Consider the following 22,829-nt stretch of genomic DNA (forward strand, 5'->3'; position numbering starts at 1 on the left):
CACCACTGGTCACCTTTCTCCATTTCAAGTAACTCCCTTCAACTACTACTCTGCCTCCTGTTGCTTAACTTGTTCTTTATCCACCTAGCTAGAACACCCTGCACCCTGTGACTTCATTTTCGCTATTTGTTTACCATGGGGAACCTTATCAAACGCCTTACTAAAGTCCATGTGTACGGCATCAACAGCCCTTCCTTCATCTATCAACTTGGTCACTTCCTTGAAGAACTCTAAGTTGGTACGGCACGATCTCCCCCGCACAAAACCACGGTTCATATCACTGATAAGCCCATTCTTTTCTAAATATAAATAGATCCTATCCCCCAATACCTTCTCCAGCAACTTTCCCACTACTGATGTCTGTAGTTACCCAGAATACCCCTACTACCTTTCTTGTACAGGGGGACAACATGAGCAACCTTCCAGTCCTCCGGCACCTCACCTGTGTTTAAGGATGCTACAAAGATATCTGCCAGGGCCTCAGCAATTTCCTCTCCTGCCTCCCTCAGCAACCTGGGACAGATCCCATCTGGTCCTGAGGATTTGTCCATCCTAATAACCCCGAGCCTACCCAACACATCTTCCCACATACAAGATGAATCGCTCAGTTCTTTTCCCTGAGGGGCAACCTTTTCTACACAGAGGGCACAACATATATGGAACGAGCTGCCAGAGGGAGCAGTAGAGGTGGGAACAATTAAAAGACATTTGGACAAATACATCGATAGGAAAGATATAGGCCAAATGGAAAACTTTATCAGCTTGGACGAGTTGGGCCAAAGGACCAGTTTCTGTGCTTTATGACTATGACTCTAAAGGCGTTTCAAATATAAATCACATTCTTAACTGTCGCTCCTATCTAATCTACAAAACTGCACTATAAACAGAAAATTAGTTTCTTATTACAAAAAGCCTCTTCGTAATATTTTCATAATATCAAGCTGAATCATAACAATTCTGAAATTCTCCAAAAATGCCTTGGTCTTTTGCTAATCACAATGGGCTGAAAACTTCAACAATTAAATTTCAAGCCCAGTTTCCCTTGACAGCTACAATGTTAAAATAGATAGCACAAATGATTTGGAGATGCTGGTGTTGGACTGGGGTGTACAAAGTTAAAAAATCACACAATACCAGGTTATAGTCCTCCAGGTTTAATTGGACACACTAGCTTTCGGAGCACTGCTCCTTCATCAGGTGGTTGTGGAGGACACAATTGTAAGACACAGAATTTATAGCAAAAGTTTACAGTGCGATATAACTGAAATTATACATTGAAAAATACCTTGATTGTTTGTTGAGTCTTTCATCTATTCAAATGCCATGATAGTTTCACTTCTTTCATATGTAAATCACAAAATTTTTTAAAAAGTTACTTTGTCAGGTTAACTGTAACAACTGGTGTTAGCCAGATAATATGTTGAAGGTGTTAGCCCCCTGTGTTCTCTGTCTGTGCCATAATGTTTAGAATGTTATCTCACTTTTTAGATTAGAATCAGAGTCTTACATGAATTCATGCAGTTTTTGAGCAAAGTACAACGTAACTCTGCATGTACAAATTCACCCCACAAACGTATATGTATACACGTGCATGTGTGTGTGTGTCTGTCAACCTCCCCATCACAGACAGAGAGAGAGTGAGTATAATATTATATATTGTGTGTGTGTGTGTATGAGAGAGAGTGAGAGATCTAAGTCTGTGAGAGGATGCATGTAAGAGTGTGGGAGTGTGAGAGTATCTGTGTGCACGCGCACTTCAGTGGTCCAGGACGTTCGACCTTGGACCTTCGGGTGACCATCCTCCAAGGCGGATTTCGGGACAGGAAGCAGCGAAAAGTGGCCGAGCAGAGGTTGATAGCTAAGTTCCGTACCAATAGGGAGGGCCTCAACCGGGACCTCGGGTTCATGTCACACTACAGGTGACCACCATTGCACTATACACAAAGACAAGCCTACACACACACACACACACACTCCTATACACACACGTACGCACATACACTCGCACATATTCCCACACGCATCCTCTCACAGTCTTAGACCACTCTACACTCACACATACATATACCCTCTCTCAGACACTCACAAACCCCAACTCAGATGCCTACAGACACACACTCCCACATGCACCCCCTCACAGACTTAGACACTCTACACTCACATACATATACACTCTATCTCACAATCACAACCCCCACCCCAGACAGACAGACACACACACACAAAGACACACATATACATATATGTTTGTGGGGTGAATTTATACTTGCAGAGTTACATTGTACTTTGCTCAAAAACTGCATGAATTCATGAAAGACTCTGTTATCTCACTTTTTAGATTAGAATCAGTCTAAACATTATGGTACAGGCAGAGAGCACGGTGCTAACCTTCAACTTATTATCTGGCTAACACCAATTGTTACAGTTAACCTGACAATGTAACTTTTAAAAAGAAGTTTTGTGATTTACATATGAAAGAAGTGAAACTAACATGGCATTCGAACAGATGAAAGACTCAACAAACAATCAAGGTATTTTTCAATGTATAATTTCAGTTATATCGCACTGTAAACTTTTGCTATAAATTCTGTGTCTTACAATTGTGTCCTCCACAGTCACTTGATGAAGGAGCGGCACTCTGAAAGCTAGTGTGTCCAGTTAAACCTGTAGGACTATAACCTGATGTTGTATGATTGTTAACTAGCTAGCATAAAGTTTGTTTTGGACATATCACTGTTTTATGTTAAATTCATTTACAGTCAAGCTATTGGTGCACCTGTAGTCTGGACACTGATATAAACACTGTGGAGGAAAGCAGTACAAAAAATAGGCAACCATATTTAGGTACTAAACACAACAGTTATTCAGAAGCAGTTTCAATATCAGCAGCGAGTCAAATCAATAGCAATAAAATCAAACAAATCCAGAGGCAGTAATCAAGAGACAGTCAAATTCACACAAGTACTCACCTGTTTCTGGCTTAGAATACTCCAGACATAGAATCTCAGAGTCATGAGCTTCAACTTTCATCAGTTCATCCAAGAATTGCAGGTCAAAGATTCTGAAAGCAGGAGGCACAAAGATAAAATTCAACCAACTGTTAACTATTTTGAGAAATTTTAAAACACGAGGTTTGCTGTAAAAAATATTTGTTACGTAATTCCCTTTGCAGAAGCTTTACAGGAGATGCTTCAATGCAGATTGTAACCACTCAAAGCAGCAGTCTACCACAGCTTTCTCAAGGGTAACAGGCATGGGCAACAGAATCACTGACTAAAGCGCAGGACCCAAAACTGAAATCACAAGAGGAAGGTTCCAAGAGTTTGACGATGTTCAGAACTTCAAGTTTATTAAGTCTATACTTAACCTACAGGGAGATTGCAATTGTGTCAAATAAAACAAAATTCCTCCCCAATCTTGATTAATATAGACAATTAATATACAAATATAAATATTAAACGTTCTTTTATAACTTCCCTTAAGTGATCTACTCAAAATATGCTCCTGCCACATGTTGATGCAGTTTGATTACTGTAGAAGTGTAGGATTTAGTATATTGTAGTAAGCTGTGACATAATAGCAGTTTTCTAGCATTAACTAGAATTGCTGGCCAATTGCTGGAAAATGGGATTAGAATAGTTCGATGCTAGTTTTTGATCAGCACAGACTCAATGGTCCGAAGGACTTTCATGCCAAAGACCCCTCTGACTCTAGGAGTAGCTCCTTTTTAATCAGCACAGCTATACAGCAGGCCAAAAGTACCTGCACAAACCAAGCACAAATTAGACTGTTAAGTGTAGGTATGGTATGCAAAAAAATGAGTCATGTTCTACTAATAAACTGAAACAGCACACTCATCAGCACTAAATACTCAGAGGAGTCTCTTCATGACTATCCAGTCTGAAATCATGAAAATTTCACTTTCAGCAGAACACAGGCTGCCAGTGCCATTACACAGAACAATGAGAGTCTAAGATAAAAAAAAAACAACCTGCATTGTAACATCATGTGTACCTCAGGGTCCCCATCCTATCTCCAGAAGCGAGGTGCTGCCCATCAGGACTGATGGTTATGACTCTAATTCCTGACTTTATATCGGAGGGTCCTCCATTTTCAGTTCGATCGGGGTTGCTTGTTGTATCTTGGAGATACTGGATATTGTCACCAACGTACACAACTTTAATTAAATCCTAGAAGATCAAAAATGAGTCAAACGCTCAGGCTAAGAATGCACTGCAACTGTCCACATTAAAGCAATATGGGCAAGCAATGCAAAAGCACTGCCTTTTTCCCAGAGGAATCATTATTTGGACTTTTATCACATATATTCAAGTTTAGAGCAAACTAATTTTGTTTTAATACTTCATAGTTATTTTAGTCAAGCTCCAAAACCTCCATTTTGCAATCCAGTCTAAAGGACTCCACAGCTCACTTAACGGCAATTTGTTTTAAAGCTTTAATCCTAATTCTCAACATGCAAGAATTGAAAATCAGAAACAACACTAAACAAGGGCAATTACAAAGCGGTAAGGGCAGAGTCGACTGGAGAAAGGAGTTTCGAAGAAATAATGGCAAACATTTAAGAAAAGTCAGTCATGACTCAACAGGATATATCCCAGTGAGAAAGAAAGATTCTAGAAAGACCAAAAGGATACACCTCAAGACCATAAGATACAAAAAGAGTAGAATTAGGCCATTCAGCCCATCAACCCTTTTCCACCATTCCATCATGGCTGACACATTTCTCAATCCCATTCTCCTACCCTCTTCCTGTAACCTAGAATACCTTACTAATCAAGCAGCTCTATTTACTTTAATACACTCAATGACTTGGCCTCCATTGTCTTCTGTTGCAACGAGTTCCACAGATTAACCACCAAGGAGAAAGCGAGGACTGCAGATGCTGGGGATCAGAGTCAAGAGTGTGGTGCTGGAAAAGCACAGCAGGTCAGGCAGCATCCAAGGAGCAGGAGAAGGGTTTATGCCCGAAGCGTCTCCTTCTCCTCAGATGCTGCCTGACCTGCTGTGCTTTTCCAGCACCGTATTCTCAACACAGATTAACCACCCTCTCGCTGAAGAAATTCCTTGTCATCTCAGTTTTAAACATAATCACCTCTGCATCCCGAGGCTGTGTGCTTCAGTACCAGTCTCTTCGACTAGTGTAAATCTCTTGTCTACATCCATTCTATCCAGGCCTCAGTATTCTGCAAGCTTCAATGAGATTCCACTCCACCCTCCACCATTCCCTCTAAACTCCATCAAGGACAGACCCAGACTCTTAATCACTGCTTTTTATGGCAAGTCCTTCATTCTTTGTTTCATTCCTGTAAATTGGGTGCAGATTCAAAAACATTCAAGAAGCTTCACACTATCCAGGATAAAACAGCCCATTTGATCAGCAATACATCCACTGCCTCCACTCCTTAGACTCAGTAGCAACGTGCACATCCTACACTGCAGAAATTCACCAAAGATCCTGAGACAGCACCTTCTAAAGCCACGACCACATCCACATAGAAGGACAAGGGTAGCATACACCACCTCTGCAAGTTCCCTTGCAAGCCACTCACCATATTAACTTGCAAATATATTGTTATTCCTTCACTATCACAGAGACAAAATTCTGGAACCACCTTCTCATGGCAATAGCACGTAATAAATGCTGGCCAGCATCTACATCCCATGAGTAAATATGAAGAAAACCTGCTTTGCACCCCGTCCAAGGCCAGCACATCCTCCCTAGATAACGGACTGTGTGGATAATGAATAGTATTTTTACCTTGAGATCTTGTTTGGATAATCCAAGATTCGGATAATTAATGTTCAGATACCAGAGGTTGTTCTGTATACGCAATGACCCGGCTTCCATAGCCTTCTGTGACAATGAATTCCATAGATTCACCACTCTTTGGTTTAAGAACTCTCACCTTATTTCCGTTCTAAAAGGACTTCCCTTTACTCTATGTCCTCAGGTCCTAGTCTCTCCTACCAATGGAAACATCTTCCCAGCATCCACTCTGTCCAGGCCATTCAGTATTCTGTATGCTTCAGTTAGATTTCCCCTCATCCTTTTCAACTCCATTGTGTACAGACCCAGAGTCCTCAAATGGTCCTCATATGTTAAGCTTCACATTCCTGAGACCATTTTAGTGAACCCCATCTGAACACGCTCCAGGGACACTGCATCCTTCCTGAGACATGGGGACCAAACTTGCCACAATACTCCAAATGTGGTACAACCAGAGCCTTATAAAACCTCAGAAATACATCCCTGCCTCGAGATTCAAGTCCTCTCCAAATAAATACCATCTTTGCAGTTGGCTTCCCAACTACTGACTCAACCTGCAAGTTTACCTTGAGAGAATCCTGGACTAGAACTTCCAAATCTCTTTGCACTTCAGAGTTCTGAAGTTTCTCCCCATTTAGAAAACTGTCCATATGTCTATTCTTCCTACCAAAGTGAATGACCTCACATTTTCCCAAGTTGTATTCTATCTGCCACTTCTTTGCCCACCCCCACTAACCTGTCCAAATCTTTCTGCAGCCTCCCCCCCAACCTCCTCAACGCTACTGATCCCTCTAACTATCTTTGTAACATCTGCCATCTTAGCCAGAATCCAGATTGTTAAATGTACAAAGCAAAACGTTGTGCTCCCAACACAGCTTTGTGGAACATCACTTGTCACCAGCTGCCATCCTGAGAAAGATCCTTTTATCCCCACTCACTGCTTTCTACCAGACAGCCAAGCTTCTATTCATGTTAGCACCTTGCCTCTAACACCATGAGCACTTACCTTAGTAGCCTGTTGTGCAGCACTTTGTCAAAGATCTTCTTGAAATCCAGGTAGATAACACACATTGACTCTCCTTGGTCTTACCTGCTTGTTACTTCCTCAAAGAATTCTAGCAGATTTGTCAGGCATGATCTCCCCTTGATGAAACCATGTTGACTTCGCCTTACTTTACCACATACTTCCAAATATTCAGAAATCTCATCCTTCGCAATGGATTCCAGGATCTGAGGTTCCTACGACTGAGGTTAGGCTAATCAGTCTATAATTTTCCATGTTCTGCTTTACTCCTTTTTAAACAGGGTGTCACATTAGCGATTTTCCAGCCCTCTGGGACTCTCGCTAATTCCAACAATTCCTGTAAGATCACCACTAACGCCTCCCCTCTCTTCAGCTATCACCCTTAGACTTTGGGGTATAATCCATCTGCTCTAGGTGATTTATCCACCTTCAGGCCATTCAGTTTTTCTAGCACCTTCTCCTTGGTGATGGCCATCATACTCAGCCCTGCCCTCTCATTCTTGAATTTTTGGGATATTACTTGTGTCTTTCACCGTGAAGACTGACATGTAGTAATTATTCAGTTCCTCAGCCATTTCCCCACTACTGTCTCTCCAGCGACATTTTGCAGCGGCCCAATGTCCACTTTTGCCCTTTGTATATTTAAAGAAACTCTTTCAGTCTCCCTTTATATTACTGGCTAGTGTACTGTCATATTTAATCTTCTCCCTCCTTTTTTTTTGCTGTTCTCTGTTAATCTTTGAGAGCTTCCAAAGCCTCTGGTTTCCCAATGCCCTTTGCTACTTTATAATGCTTTCTTTTTTGCTTTTATGCTGTCCCTGACTTCCCTAATTAGCCACGGTTGCCTCATCCTCTCTATACCATGCTTCTTTTTCCATCGGGATGAATCTCTGCTGTGTGGCCTGAATTACTCTCAGAAACTGTTCCACTGTTTTTCCTGCTCGGCCTTTCTCCAAGTCAATTCTACCCAGCTCCTCCCTCATGCCTCTATAGTTGCTTTTATTCAGCTATAATACTGTCATCTCTGATTCTACCTTCTCCCTCTCAAATTGTAGAGTAAATTCAACCATATTATGATCATTGCCTACTAAGGGTTTCTTCACCTTAAGCTTCCTGATCATGTCTGCCTCATTGCTCAACACTACATCCAGTATTGCCCGGTCCCTCTGAGGCTCCACGACAAGCTGCTCCAAAAAGCCATCCCATAGACAATCCACAAATTCCTTTTCTTGCAATCCATTACTGATTTTCCCTGTCCACCTGCACATGGAAATCCCCCATGGTCACTGTTAATTTGTCTTCCCTACACACCCCAACTCCTGACAACTATTTGGAAGCCTGTACTGAACTCCAACTACAGCTTTTTGACCTTTGTGGTTCTTCACTTCTACCTACACAGATTCTACACCATCTGACCCTACTTCGTTTCTTACTAGTAAGACAACCCCACCCCTTCTGCCCATCTGCCTATCTTTAATTCACCGTTCTTGTATTCCAGTCCTCTCAAAATGAATGTTAGCATTGCATTTGCCTTCCTAACTACCAACTTAACTTGTATGTTAATCTTGAGAGAATCATGAACCAGAACACCCAAGTCCCTTTGTGCTTCAGATTTCTGAAGCCCTTCCAGATTTACAAAACCAACCAGTGAAATTAAGGATGGCATCAAATCGAAACAGGGTGGATAGCACAGCACAGATTACTGGAAAGCCAGAGGACTGCTGAAGTTTTAAAAACCAACAAGATCACCCAAAAAAAAAGAAATAAAATTGGAGGGTAAACTCGTCAGTAGTACTGAAACAGGCAACTGGAGCTTCTTTAAACTGAACATAGGTCACTTCGAGCAGGAAGCTGGGGAAATAATAATGGGGAACTAGAAACGGCAGTACAGTTGAATAAATATTTTTCACTAGTATTCACAGTAGAATACATTAAAGGAATACCAAATTATCAAAGTACATAATGGAGAGGAAGAAAACAATAATTACTATTAGAGGAAACGCACTCTCAAAACCAATGGTTAAAATTCAATAGATCCCTTGACCCGATCTTCAGATATTAAAGGAAGTAGCTACAAAGATAGTGGAAGTAATCTTCCCGGAATCTTTACATTCTGGAAAAGTTCCAGAGGACTGGAAAATTGGCACTTCAACAAGCTTATCAAAAAAAGGATGGAGAAATAAATAGGTTGCTATGGGTCTGGCAACATAATGCCTGCTATTTGTGAAAATGTTAGTCTATTAAAAGGATGGACAAGCGAGAATCTATAAATAGAGAATGTAATCAAGCAAAGACAGCATGGCTTCATGAAGGGGAAATTATGCCTGACAAATTTATAAGGATTTCTTGAATTGGTAACAAGCAAGATAGATGAAGGGGAATCTGTATTGTGATATATCTGGATTTCCAGAGATGTTTGATGGAAGTACTGAACATAACACTCATGGTGTTGAAGGTAGTATAACAGCATGAATTGACTAATAGAAGACAAATGTTGGACAAAAGGGAATTTTCAGGACGACAACCATAAATAGTGAAATGCCACAGGAATCAGTACTCTGGCCACAATTATTTACATTACATTTTATGACTTGGCAATAGTACTTCTCTCATCTAAGATCGCAGATGAGGAAAATAGGTGGGAAGGCAATAGGTAAGGATGACAGCGTCAGCAGAGGAATACAGACTCATTATGTGAGTGGGCCAAAAATTAGCTGATTGACTACATTGAGAAAACCTGCATCTTTGCAGGAAAAAGAGAGGATCAGAATATTCTTTAAAAAATAAAGACTGCAGAAATCTGCAACTTAATGTGTTTTGGGAGTCCTCATGCATAAATTAGAAAAAGTAAGTATCCAAGTTCAGTATGCAATAAAGCAGGCAAATAGAATGTTGGCCTATATCTCAAAAGGGACTGTAAATGGTAAATCTTGCTAAATCTATTCAAGGCACCAGTTAGATCACACTGAGATTAAATGAACAGTTTTGTCCCTTTATCAAAAAGAAAGATATACAGGTAATGAAGGCAGCCCATGAAAGGTTCACTAGATTGATTCCAGTAATGGAGGCATGGTCATTTGAGGAAAAGTTGAGCAGATTTGGCCTGCACTCACTGCAGCTTAGAAAAATGAGATGCAACCTCATTGAAACATACAAGATTCTTAGCTGGCTTGATAGGGTGGATGCAGAGAGGTTATTTCCCCTTTCGGGACAGTCTAAGAGTACAGTGCATAATCTCACAATAAAGGGTTGCCAAGTTAGGATACAGAGGAGGAATTTCTTCTTTCAGAGGGTAATAAATCAGTTCTGAGGAAGGGCCACTCGACACGAAATGTTAACTCTGATTTCTCTCCACAGATGCAGCTAGACCTGGTGAGCGTTTCTAGCAATTTCTGTTTTTATTTGTGTCTGTAATAAATCTGCATTTTTTTACTGCAGGAGCCTATGACTGTGTTGTTAAGCACATTCAAGGTAAGCCAGACAGATTTCTAAATCAGGGTAAGAGAATTAAGAGTTTGGGGCAATAGGCATAAAGTAAAACTGGAAATTGAGAACAGCTATGATCTCATCGATTGGCAAAGACTCAATGGGCCAAATGGACTAATCCTGCTCCTATATCATATGCTCCACATAATAGATACCTCCGATTGTACCACACTGTTGGTGTTAATAAGCAGCATGACACAAGGGGACTCATCCTTGCTGCTCTTCTGAATTATCGGGCATGTTGGCTCAGTGATTAGCACTGCTTACTCTCAGCACCAGGGACCCAGGTTCGATTCCAGCCTCGGGCGACTGTCTGTATGGAATTTGCACATTCTGCATGGGTTTCCTCCGGCTGCTCTGATTTTTTCCCACAGTCCAAAGATGTGCAGGTCAGGTGAATTGGCCATGCTAAATTGCCCATAATGTTAGGTGCATTAGTCAGAGGGAAATGGGTCTGGGTGGGTTACTCTTCAGAGGGTTGGTGTGGACTTGTTGGGCTGAAGGGCCCGTTTCCACACTGTAGGGAATCTAATCTAATCTTGAGCAGAATTAAGGTCCCTCTCTCTCTGACCTGACTCACCTCTCCATGGTGCTGCTGGGGTAGGATCTATTATACAACATTACACAAGAATGAAAATGCGTACGCGTAAATAAATATCTTAATCATGAAAAAAAAATTAGTCCTTCTACAAAGTTGACTGAATTACAACATGGCGATGAACCCTTTTGTTAATTAAACCAAACACCCAGAAAAGTTCACCTTGCCTCGTAATCTGTTAAAATATGAGTGACAGAGAACTCTCAAATTCCACTGTTTAAAGAAAATAATATTGAATTGTTTTAACTCTAAAAGTGAACATCAATCAACAACTGTTCACAACTTTAAGCCCCCTTTCTCTTAACTGCTTATTGTCTGTCTCTAACTCTATAACAATATGCTGTTCCAATAAGACACTTATTAAAATTACATCAACTTAATTTCAAAAATACACAGCCACTGACATCTTTGGGGCCTTCCTCCTTCCGGTTAAAGATCTCCCTGGTCGTCTTCTTTATTTTTTACTGTGAATATGTTTCAAATGTACAGGTACCTTTGACAGAGTGTTTTCTCTAATTGCTTGGGTCTATCTTGATGGCAATTGCTCTCTGCAATTTTCAAAATGTCCGCATTTTTAAATCCCCAATATCGGATTGTCTCATTGGTTCGATGTTGGCAAAACAATAAATTCAAACCAGCATGGGTTTTATTGTCCTGGGGCATAATTTAACTGATTGATAAATTCAAATTGTTGTCAAAACAGCAAACAAAACTCAAGTACCCATTTCACAGCCGAATGTTACATATTTTCAATTTGTACACTCCCAGAGTACACTCTGGGACTGCCATCTAGTCATATACACAGGTGCGTGTAAATGCTCAGTTAAGAACAACATTCACTCTCTCTTAAAAGGTACAGTACATGCCTTCAACTTCATAACAACTGCGTGGAGATTAGGATGTGTAAAGGCTGGGGTTTAGCTCTTACCATACTATAAATATTCTTGTGGAACGAAGTGAACTGAAATCCAGAGGCTGCATCAACATTCCATAATCTTATGGTATTATCCGATGAGCAAGTTAGGAAAGACGCAGAGGGCAGGCAAGCTTGACTACTATTTTCCAATTCTGGATAAACCTTAAAAGTTAATTTAAAAAATTAATACAACATTAACACTTCATCCAACAATAGAATACGCAACTTAACGTGCTTAAACTGTGCACACTATATGAACAAACTTAAGCAGCAATCATGGGAGGTTGACTTGATGGAAGTTAACAACCCAACAAGAGAGGGGTGGCATATATGCTTGACCACTCTTTGTTTGAGTTGGGGGGGGGGGGGGGGGGGGGGGGGGGGAGGTGTTTGGTGATGGTGGTTGTTGCGGGGGGGAAAACTCTACTTACAATCCCTACTGTGCGGAACAGGCCGTTTCACCATCAAACCCACATCAACCCACCAAAGCGCATCCCACCCAGATCCATGTCCGCACCCTCTCCCTGTAACCCTGCACTTTCCAGGGAAATCCACGTAGTCTGCACATCTTTGGACTGTGGAAGGAAATAGGAATGCCCAGAGGAAACCCCCACACAGACAAAGGGAGAAGTGCAAAGGCCGCACAGACAAATAGTCATCAGAGGGTGGAATCGGGTCCCTGGTGCAACGAGACTGCAGTGCTAACCACTGAGCTACCATGCCGCAAAACGAACTTGCACATGGTTTCAAAATGTGATCTTTCTTCCTCAAGCAAAATTATATTTGGACATTTCAAATTGGTTGGCAGTACTGAAGGACAAAAAATCATCACATTGAGTCCTGCCACTTTCCGAAATATGGATCCAAATATCTGGGAGTCTCTCTCACATGCTCTTCAAATTTATGTAAAATTGTGTGGACCACTGATAAAAGCAGCAGCCTCAACTAAAAGCCAGGGAGAAACGGATTAGAAACTCTCACCACTTAGTAAAGGCTACAACAATTAATTATGCAATAATCTCAAGGAGTTTGAAGTCCTTCCTCTGTTTTTTTAGATGATACTTAGGATGATTTCAGAAGGGCACTTGAAGTAAACTTGCAGGCCTACAGGTTTAGAATTGGAGAGTATGACTGACAGCCAGCATGGGTTCCATGAGCCGAACAACCTCCTCCCTTCATATCACGACTCTGCAATACAGGCTCTTCAGGTTAGTCGTATGACTGCTTTGGGGGCAGCACTACTGCTTCACAGCAACAGGGACCAGTGTTCAATTCCATCCTCAGACACCTGTCTGTGTGGAGTTCACACATTCTCCTCATGTCTGCATGGGTTTCTGCCGGATGCTCAGTTTACCTCCCATAGTCCATTGATATGCAAGTTAGGTGGATTGGTCATTCTAAATTACCCAATGGATTAGAGTGGAAAAACACAGCAGTTCAGACAGCATCCAAGGAGCAGGAAAATCAACATGTCGGGCAAAAGCCCTTCATCAGGAATACAAGGCAAAGTGCCTGAAGAGTGGACTCTGCCTTATATTCCTGATGAAGGGCTTTTGCCCGAAACGTGATTTTCCTGCTCCTCGGATGCTGCCTGAACTGCTGTGCTTTTCCAGCACCACTCTCATCCAGAATCTGGTTTCCAGCATCTGCAGACATTGTTTTTACCTCGTAAATTACCCAATGTTCAGGAATGTGTAGGCTAGAGGCATTAGCTATGGGAAATGCAGGATATTAGGGAGAGGGTAGGGGATGGGTCTGAGTGGGATACTCTGTGGAAGGTCAGTGTGGACCCGTTGGGCCAAATGTCTTGTTTTCACATTTTTGGGATTCGATGGATTCTGTGTTCCACAGTGCATGCAATCCCCCAGCTTTAAACCAGACGTCCTATAAGTAGATGCCCACATTTAACTAAAGGCCAAATTCAAGCACATATAGGATTAAGATCATCCTGTATGGTTGTAAACTTGACAGCTGGCAGCAAGATTGAGAGCATGCAGCCCAGGATGACCGACAGAGAGAACGAGAGAGGCAGCCTCAGGCAGTGGTAGTAGCAGGAATAGGCAATCTGAGGCGGCAAGAGCAGGCCATCTGGGGCAGGGGTGGTGTGAGGTTTAGCCTGGAGCAGGGAAGGTCAAGCCCTGTGAGGAGTGATAGCCCAGCAGGGCCAGGTATTTATGGACTGCGGTGTTGACATGCTTTCCTTTTGTTGGGCAGGGGATCCCTTTTCTGCAAACTCAAACTGTACAGAAAAATAATTTTAACAAGTGCTCCAAAAATTGTCTTCGCATTTTTTTTGTTCATAGTTTTCAAAAATCTTACAATCGGATGTACTTCTTTAAAGCATTTTTTTTGGTTGAAACTTTGGGACACTGATTTGCACAGCTGAGATAGTGACTTGCAAGAGTCGAAACTGAGCAGCTAATTTATCAGCTCTGTACAAAATCCAAAGTATTGGCAATATTTTTAATTAACCATTTTAATTGCACAAGAATGAGCAAATCATTTGATATATAATTCTCATTTTAAAACAAAAAAAGTGTTAACATACCTCTACGCTCCACACACTGGAACTATGATACAATGCAGAGTAAACCTTCCCAAATTTCTGAACGTCTTTTGTGTCCCAGACATACAGGCTATGGTCACTATATACACATGACAACCACCGATTGGAAGGGTCAAAGGCCACAGCAATAGTGTCAGGATACAGGGCATCTGTCTTCTTACAGACTAAATGGCTGAGGATACAATCATATTAGAAGTCATTCAGTTTACTTCTTACAGCCAAGCTCCAAGACATTGATAATTTTTAAAAAAAAAATTCATTCACAGGATGAGTACGTCACCAGCTAGGTAGCATTTACCCATCCCTAATTGCCCAGAGGTCAGTTAAGAGTCATCCACATTGTTATGAGTCGGGAGTCATTGGTAGGCAAGATATGGTTAGGATGTCAGTTTCCTTTTCTAAAAAGGACATTAGTGAACCAGATGGGTTTTCAGACAACCGACAATGGATTCACGGTCATCATTCGATTCTCAATTCCAGATATTTATTGAATTCAAATTCCACCATCTGCTGTGGCGGGGTTCAAACCTGGGTCCCCAGAATGTTATCTGGGTCTCTGAATTAACATTCCAGCGATAACACCACTCGGGTATTGCCTCATGGTATTATTGATAATACCATCGAGAATAAAAAGTAACTGCAGAAATAATTTTCTTTTTACCTTGGCTCAATTCCAGCAGCCACATCCACACCGAGATAGTGAGGTTTGGGCAGATTGGTGACAAACTGGAGGTTAACAGGGTTAAATAACTTCAACGTTCCATTGGCACAGCCACAAAAAATGAAGTCTTCAGTCGCAGAAATGCAGTTCGCTGCTGAAGTCTCAAAGCAAAAAAAAAATAGAAAACGATACTTTAAAATATTTTTAAAAACATGGCATTGTTCTGCATTCAGTCTACACTAAAAATCAAAAATTAGGCATCCATTTAGTTAACACCAACAGAAATACAACAGTACCTTCAAATCCAACCACTTATCAAGTAGCCTTTTCCCATTGAACTGGCAGAGAAGGCCAGAGCTGGTAATACAGAAGATGCTTCCTGCCATCTTGCCTTTACCACATGCCACTCCAGAGAAAATGTTGTTGTGCAACTCACCCAGCAATGCAGACCTTCCTATTAAGGGAACAGTAATATTTGCCTAGATTTGGGAAAACAGATATTTGGTTTAGAAATGAGCAGTGTGGTGAAAAATTACTCAAGGAAACTGTTAAGCTCTCAAAATGGACTACTCTGATGATGCTTTACTGAAGAAACATGTTATTCAAGAAAGTCAATTTACTTCCTGTTACTCAAAACAAAAAGGACTTGTTTTCTTTCTTCCTTGGTTATATTTGACTCAAAAACTTGTAGAGGCAATGTGTTAAGAAAATAAAGCAAATGCCAATTTTTATTTTCCAAAATGCATCGGCGTCTGGTGCAGGATTTGCTTAAATTTGCATGATTTAGTTGTACATTGTAAGCAAGTTTTAAACTATGCTTTTTTATAAGTTACAACTTCAATATGTGAGGCTCAAGACACAAACAGACGAGTTAAAAAATTTACAGTTGTAAGAATTGGATCATTCCAAGCTTCAGCGAACCAAAAAATCCACAGGACTCTCAACTTCCCATGGATAAACCCTTCATCAGTTTCTAACAAATTATTATCTTGGATGATGAGATTGGCATGAGTATTTAGGATGACCGACTAATTAACAACAAGTCAGATGGTGGGGTGGGGGGTGTTTGGCACGGAGAGATTGAATATGCAATCAAATTTCAAAGAGTGCAAGAATAATAAGGAGTTATAGTGGAGGAATTTAACTGTACATATTAACTGGGATAGTTTTAGTGTGCAAAGTAGGAAGAAAGGAACAAATTTCTTAAATTGTATCCAGAAGAATTTTTTTTTAGCAGTACAGGTAGACTATGCTTTATCCTGCTCCTCGGATGCTGCCTGACCTGCTGCACTTTTCCAGCACCACTTTAACCCAGACTCTGATCTCCAGCACCTGCAGTCCTCACTTTTGCCTATCTACTCATTCTACTCTCATGGTCACATCCCCACAAAAATATTAGAAGATTTGTCAACACGACTTCCATTTAGTGAATCTATGCTGATGAGGACAGATTGCATCACTACTTTCCAAATGCTCAGTTATTACATCTTTAATGATTCACTCCAGCATATTCCCCACCACCGATATCAGGCTAACTAGCCTATAATTCCCACTTTCCTGTCTCCACCCTTTTAAAAAAAAGTCCACTGGAACTCTTCCAGAGTTTACAGAATACTGAAAAATGATCATTAATGCATCCACTATTTCTAGGGCCACTTCCTTAAGTATTCTGGGATGCAGACAATCAGGCTCTGGGGATGTATTGGGTTTTAATCCCATCAATTTCCCCAATACCATTTCCTGACTAATAAGGATTTCCTTCAGTTCCTCATTCATGCTTGACCCTCTGTCCCCTAGCATTTCCTGAAGATTATTTGTGTCCTCCTTACTGAAGACAAATCCAAAGTATTTGTTCAACTGGACAGCTAACTCTTTGTTGCCCATTACGAACTCCTCTGATTTTAACTGCAAGGGACCTACATTTGTCTTCATCACTCTTTTACTCTTCACATATCTGTAGAAGGTTTTATAAACAGTTTTAAAAGTGAAATGCAAGAGGTTTTGACAGAACTCAAGGCAAAAAAAAAAACCTTTTTATCCAAACTGTGGTGAGAGTCTAGAATGCACTGTATGGTAGTTGACAAGGGATGCTTCACAATTTTAAAAAAAAGTACTTAGATGAACATTTGACGTGTCATAACAGTCAAGGCTTTGGGCCTAGTGCTAGAAAGTGGGACTAGTGCAGAGAATAGTACATTTTTGACAGTGCAGATCAACTGACCGAAGAGTCTCTTCTGATCTGTGAGATTCTATGATATCTGACTGAATCAAGGAATAACCAAGAATTTTCCACCTGAACACACTTGATGTGGTCTACATGGACTTTAGAGAGGCTTCTGGTAAGACCTCTGGTGGCAGAATGGCCAAGAAAATATGACATACTGGCGAATAGGCAAAGGGTGATTTCTGTTACTAGAAGTCTGTTTAAATAGGGACGCTTCAGGACTGGGTGCTCCCTTGCTGATAATGGTGAACATTAACAAATTGGACTTAAATATCAGAGATACAAAGAAGAAGTTTGCAGATGACAAAAATTGAAAGAACGGTAAACATTGAAGATAGCTGCGGGCTTTCGGAAGGTAGCAACAGATAGTCAGCTGGCAGAGCAGTGACACATGGTATTCATCAGAGCGAGAGTGAGCACCAAGCCCTAGGGGAGGACTAAGAAGGCAAAGGATATGCTCAATGATAGGACTGCAAAGTACTTAAGGTCAGGGAGACTTTGTTGTGCACATCTACAAATCCTTGAAGGGCAGGTGGATAAGATGGTATATGGGATAGTTGCCTTTATTAGCAGGAGGCACAGAATGCAAAAATTAAGATGATATGCTGGAGCTACATAAAACATTGGTTAGAACACAGTTGGAGTAGGAGTGTAGTTCTGGGCAACACATAATAGGAAGGATGCGATTATACCAGAGACAGTACAGGGGAAATTTATTACAATGCTGCCTGGGCTGGAGGATAAGATACATGAGGAAAGACTGGATAGGAACATAGGAAGAAGTGTGGACCATTCAGCCCCTCAAGCCAGTCTGCCATTCTGTGAAATCAATGGTAATCTGTGGTCCAACCCAAAACTCTGTCTACATTTGATAAATCTTTCTTAATCTGTCTTAGATTTAAACTAACAACCATTCCAGCATCAACAGCTATATGTGGAAGTATATTCCAAACATCTACCATCCTGTGTGTCAAAGTGCTTCTTAATATCTCTCCTGAATGGTCTGGCCCTGATTCTCAGACTGTGCTCCCTACTTCTAGAATCCCCACCCAGTGGAAACAGTTATCATTATTGACTCTGTCTTCTCCTATTACTATATCGAAGATTGCGATTGAATCATCCCATAACTTTCTAAATTCTACAGAAAGGTCTCATTTGTATAATCAGCCATCAGAACTTAACCTCTGTTGTCCTAGTAGCATTCTTATAAACCTATGTTGTACTTCCTCCAAACGCCCAAAATATCCTTCCTAAGGTGAAGTGCCCAGATCACCTCAGGGTACTCCAAGTCTGATCCAGTCAGAAATTTGTACAGCCTGAGGTTGTTTTCGTTAGAGCAGTGAAGATTGAGGAAGACCTGATAGAGGTACAAGAGATTATGATGGGCATAGATAGAAATCAGATGTTCCTATCCACCCTATCAGTAGACAGATCAGTTTGCAGGAGCACAGATTTAAGGTAGAAGGCTAAGACAACAGAATGATGGAGAATTATTCACTTAGAGGATGGAGAGATTCTGGAACTCACTGTTTGAAAAGGTGGTTGAGTTAGAAACTCTTGTAATATTTATGCAGTATTTAGATATTCAGCTTCATTGCCATAGCCTCCAAGGCTCTGAGCCAAGAACGTAACAAAAAGGATCAATACAGTAAAATCCCTGTTGACCTATGATGTGACAGGCTGAATAGCTTCCTTCTCTACCATAAATGTCCATGAGTACCTTGTGATTATTTCTCATCTTAAATTGCTGTATTAATCTCAAAAGGAAACTTATTTTCTTGCACCAATACAATTGGTCCTAGATTGAAGCATTCATTCCTGTCAAACCATTTTGAACTAAGCTTGAAATAATTATTTCTGACACAGGAAGAATGTACGTACCTTGCAGGCTTTGGATTCATTTAAATACCAAAACTTGACATGCCTGTTGCCGGTTGTAACAAAGAAACTGCTGTCTTCAGAGAAGGAAACAGCTGTAACTTTACTGGAAACTTTATTAGATGCCACAATGGAGTTTTTCTGTCAAAACAAGTACAAGTACATTTCTGCGAGCATCATGTTATGATCTCAGCTGATGTTATTGCTGGACAAATCAGATCCCAGACTGAAACCTAGATTACAGTTTCTTTTAACAAAATAAAAAAGGTATCTCACAAACAGAAGGACAATGCTGCAGATTTTGTCTTAACATTAAATAGAAGTGCATTAGCAAGATGAAAACATAAAACAGAATAAATCAATCTCTCTGTACCACAAATTCAAAAGAATTTTTAAACAAACAGTAAAATATAAAATGACCCAACCACAAAACACTTGTTTATAAATTCAGAAAACCTACACCCTTAGAGCAGTATAAAGATCGAGGAATGAATGTAATTCTCACACATTAGGCTCTGCCACTTCACTGTAGCAGAGCAGTACAATGCTCCAGAGGGACTAGGTAGAGGAAACGTTTTACATAGGCAAGGTAATTCATAAAATAAGGAAAACATCAGCAACAAAAGTATTTTGGTAGCTGCAGACTTGCATTGTTACTATTATTATTCAATAATATATTGTCTTTCATAAATGGCACATAACTATGTTTGGAATTCTAGAAGTTAACAGGCATGTGGATCTCCATATTTTCTCTGTGGTTTAAACTTTATGGTGTGAACTTCTGACACACCTTGTGCCCATGTTTAATTACATTTGGCACAGAATGCAAAAGTCAAAAATGCACCACAGTCTATGTTTGAACTCTTACCTTCCAATCCCAAACATTCACAAGTTTATCATGCTGGTAGCCCACCGATACAATATACTTCAGGTTGGGAGAAAAAGATACACATGACACTCCATACTTGTGGCACTGTAATTCAGCCACTTGCACTTTGTCAGACACATCCCAGACACGCACAGCAGGCATATGTCCACTCTATTTAAAAAAAAAAGACATACGTAAAACATACAGCAGGAAATCAACAAAATTTATTTCAGAACTCTAACCACACAGTGCATAGAACTGTACAGCACAGTAACCGGCCCTTTGGTCCACAACATCGTGCTGAACATGACGCCAAACTAAACCAACCCCTTCCGTCTGACTTGGTCCATATCCCTCCATTCCTCAAATATTCATGTGCTTATCTAGAAGTCCCTTAAACACCCCTATTGTATCTGGCTCCACCATCACCCCTGGCAGCACATTTCACACTCCTAACACACTCTGCATAGGAAATTTGCCCCTCACATCTCCGATGAACTTTCCCTCTCACACCTTAAATGCATGCCCTCATTTTACACATTTCAATTCTGGAGAAAAGAATTCGGACTGTCAACCATATGTATATCGTAATTTTATAGACTTCTATTAAGTCTCTCCTTAGCCTCTGCCACTCCAGAGAAGACAGCCCAAACTTTTCTAGCCTCTCCTTATAGCTCACAGTTTCTGTTTTCAGAGGGTAACTAAAGAAGAAGTACTTGCAGAACAAAGTTGTGGTTCTACATTCCCAGAAACAGCGATCTTCTGCGGGACACACGCAGAACACAAGAAACTGTCTTTCACAGGCCTTTTTTGTACACATCATTCTGATTATAAAAACTGCTGACCTGTTCTTCTGAGAGAGACGGCGTGGTCAAGTCCCACGGTTAGGGTCAGAATCATGCTGCCCCTCTCAAATGCTTTTCATTTAATACATTTGCTTTAATCAATTTGATGACTTTCTTCTAAATTTGAATTTTATTAATTTTACTACAACAAATTGGTGCTACGAGCAGGGTCCTGTTCACGGAGACCCGGGAAGGTTGGCCACCCCTGGGGAGTCGGGGCAGGATATCGGACAAAAGTAGGTAAAACTACAGAAGTTGTTGATCTGGTAAGAGTGAATGAGAGAGTATTTGTTGTGTGGCCTCTGAGTTGAGTTATGCTCAGATGCCAGTTTGATTACCTCAGGCAGGAACAAAGGCCTAGATTAAATAAGCGGGATACAGGGAAACGATCACTCCCTAAAATAGGTATCGCTGGACTCAGATATGAACAATTCTGGGCAAGACATGGCCAGTGGGAAAACACTCAGCAGTCATGGCAGGTGCGGAAACGCGATCGACTGACAGAGGATCTGAGTGTATAAACCTATCATTGTTACGGCAAGACAGGGAGATCAATGGGACTCCCGGGGTCTCATTAACCAATATATGTTAGACAGATATTCACTCATTAGATAGATAAGAAAGAGTGACTGGGATCCGTCTCAGACCTTAGAACAACAGTGAAATTGGCTGATGGGCGAAAAGAAAGATAAGACCAAGAAAACAGATGTTCTTTTGGTCCATCGATTGGCTGGCCTCATAGTCAGACGTTGGAATCCACAAAGAAATGGACCAAGGAAAAACAAATACTTCAATCACGACTAAGGGAACTGGGAAAAAAAAAATCAGTTCCTGGAGGATAGTCAGTGGAGCCCGTTGCCACTTTATAATACCCAGGAGATCCTGGTCACATTGCCTGAACCGTCAGATGACTCTCCTGAGGAAATTAACTCGGAGTGGGGAAGGAGCTAATGCGAATACAAAATATAAGCCATTTACACCAGGTGAATTGCAGCAGATCTTAGCTTCCCTGGATTGCTTACAGCCTCGCAGTCATAATGCAAAGTTTTGGGCAGAATTAGATACCATCTGGGTGGGCCACCGACCACATTTAAAGGAACCAACTGGTCCAGGCTGCATGTCCTCCGGACAAGTGGCATCTAATATCTAACATAGCCGATGCCGCATAGCAACAAAGTCAAGATTATAGGAGAGGCACCCCCATTAAAGGAGATATAGAAGATCAGCAGGAGCTCTCCAGCAGATTTAAGGCCGAAATACAGCATGTTTTGGAGCAAGACGACTCCTATACAAAACAAAAGGGGAGTTACTGTCAGCACCGGGACTGGAATTACCAGATGTTACTAAAAACTTCTACATTTACTACAACGAAGAGGGAAGTTTTTACTTGGCAGTAGCAACCCAGCTCCATGGCAAAAAACAGCGACCTATAGGGTACTAATTTATTGCTGAAAGACCTGTAGTGAATGGCTTGCCCAGATGTATAGCTGCTTTAGACTGTGCCGTGTGGGCTGTGAGGTCAGTCAGCCTGGGTATATAGTCAGGGAATATAGTTTTGCAAACCAGACATCCTCATAGAAATGTTAAATATGGGAAAATTACACGGTTTCTAACATGAGAAAGGCAAAATGGGAGGCTGTTCTTTTGCCACCAACGAAATCCATTACTGTTGTACGAGATATCTGGGAAAACCCAGTGAAAGGGATGTTAGGCGATGGTGAACCAAATGTGTGGGAATGTGGATGATGAAGTAGAGGAAAATGGGGTAAAGGACGTATTCATAGAGGCACCAGATGAGACCCTGTTTGTGGATGGCTCACGGAAATATGTAGACGGTTTGCCACAATGAGATGGGCAGTAGTGAATGTGGAACTAAGAGTTGCCTGAGCAGGGAGAATAGAGGGAGGCCTGTCAGCCTAGGTGACTGAGTTAGTGGCCCTTACTCATGCCTTCACAGAGGAGAGAGAGTGAAGAG

The 22,829-nt window shown here is 41.1% G+C and overlaps 1 protein-coding gene across 2 annotated transcripts in view; it reads right to left on the reverse strand.

Moving 5' to 3' along the window:
• The window catches only part of LOC122542905 (WD repeat-containing protein 62-like), a 179,101-nt gene that overhangs the window by 112,860 nt on the left and 43,412 nt on the right, over window positions 1-22,829 (reverse strand). For both annotated transcript variants that reach the window (XM_043681047.2, XM_043681046.2), the window contains exons 5-12: window positions 20,010-20,180; window positions 19,145-19,282; window positions 15,336-15,518; window positions 15,040-15,200; window positions 14,361-14,550; window positions 11,825-11,974; window positions 4,015-4,190; window positions 2,970-3,061 (exon numbers count right to left, since the gene is read on the reverse strand). In XM_043681047.2, the coding sequence (XP_043536982.2) occupies window positions 2,970-3,061; window positions 4,015-4,190; window positions 11,825-11,974; window positions 14,361-14,550; window positions 15,040-15,200; window positions 15,336-15,518; window positions 19,145-19,282; window positions 20,010-20,180 (1,261 nt within the window). The remainder of the gene's footprint in view (window positions 1-2,969; window positions 3,062-4,014; window positions 4,191-11,824; window positions 11,975-14,360; window positions 14,551-15,039; window positions 15,201-15,335; window positions 15,519-19,144; window positions 19,283-20,009; window positions 20,181-22,829) is intronic.

Source organism: Chiloscyllium plagiosum, unplaced genomic scaffold (assembly GCF_037043375.1).
Source record: "Chiloscyllium plagiosum isolate Xiang-an unplaced genomic scaffold, Cpla_swu_hap1 HiC_scaffold_47, whole genome shotgun sequence".
Classification (NCBI taxonomy): Eukaryota; Metazoa; Chordata; class Chondrichthyes; order Orectolobiformes; family Hemiscylliidae; genus Chiloscyllium; species Chiloscyllium plagiosum.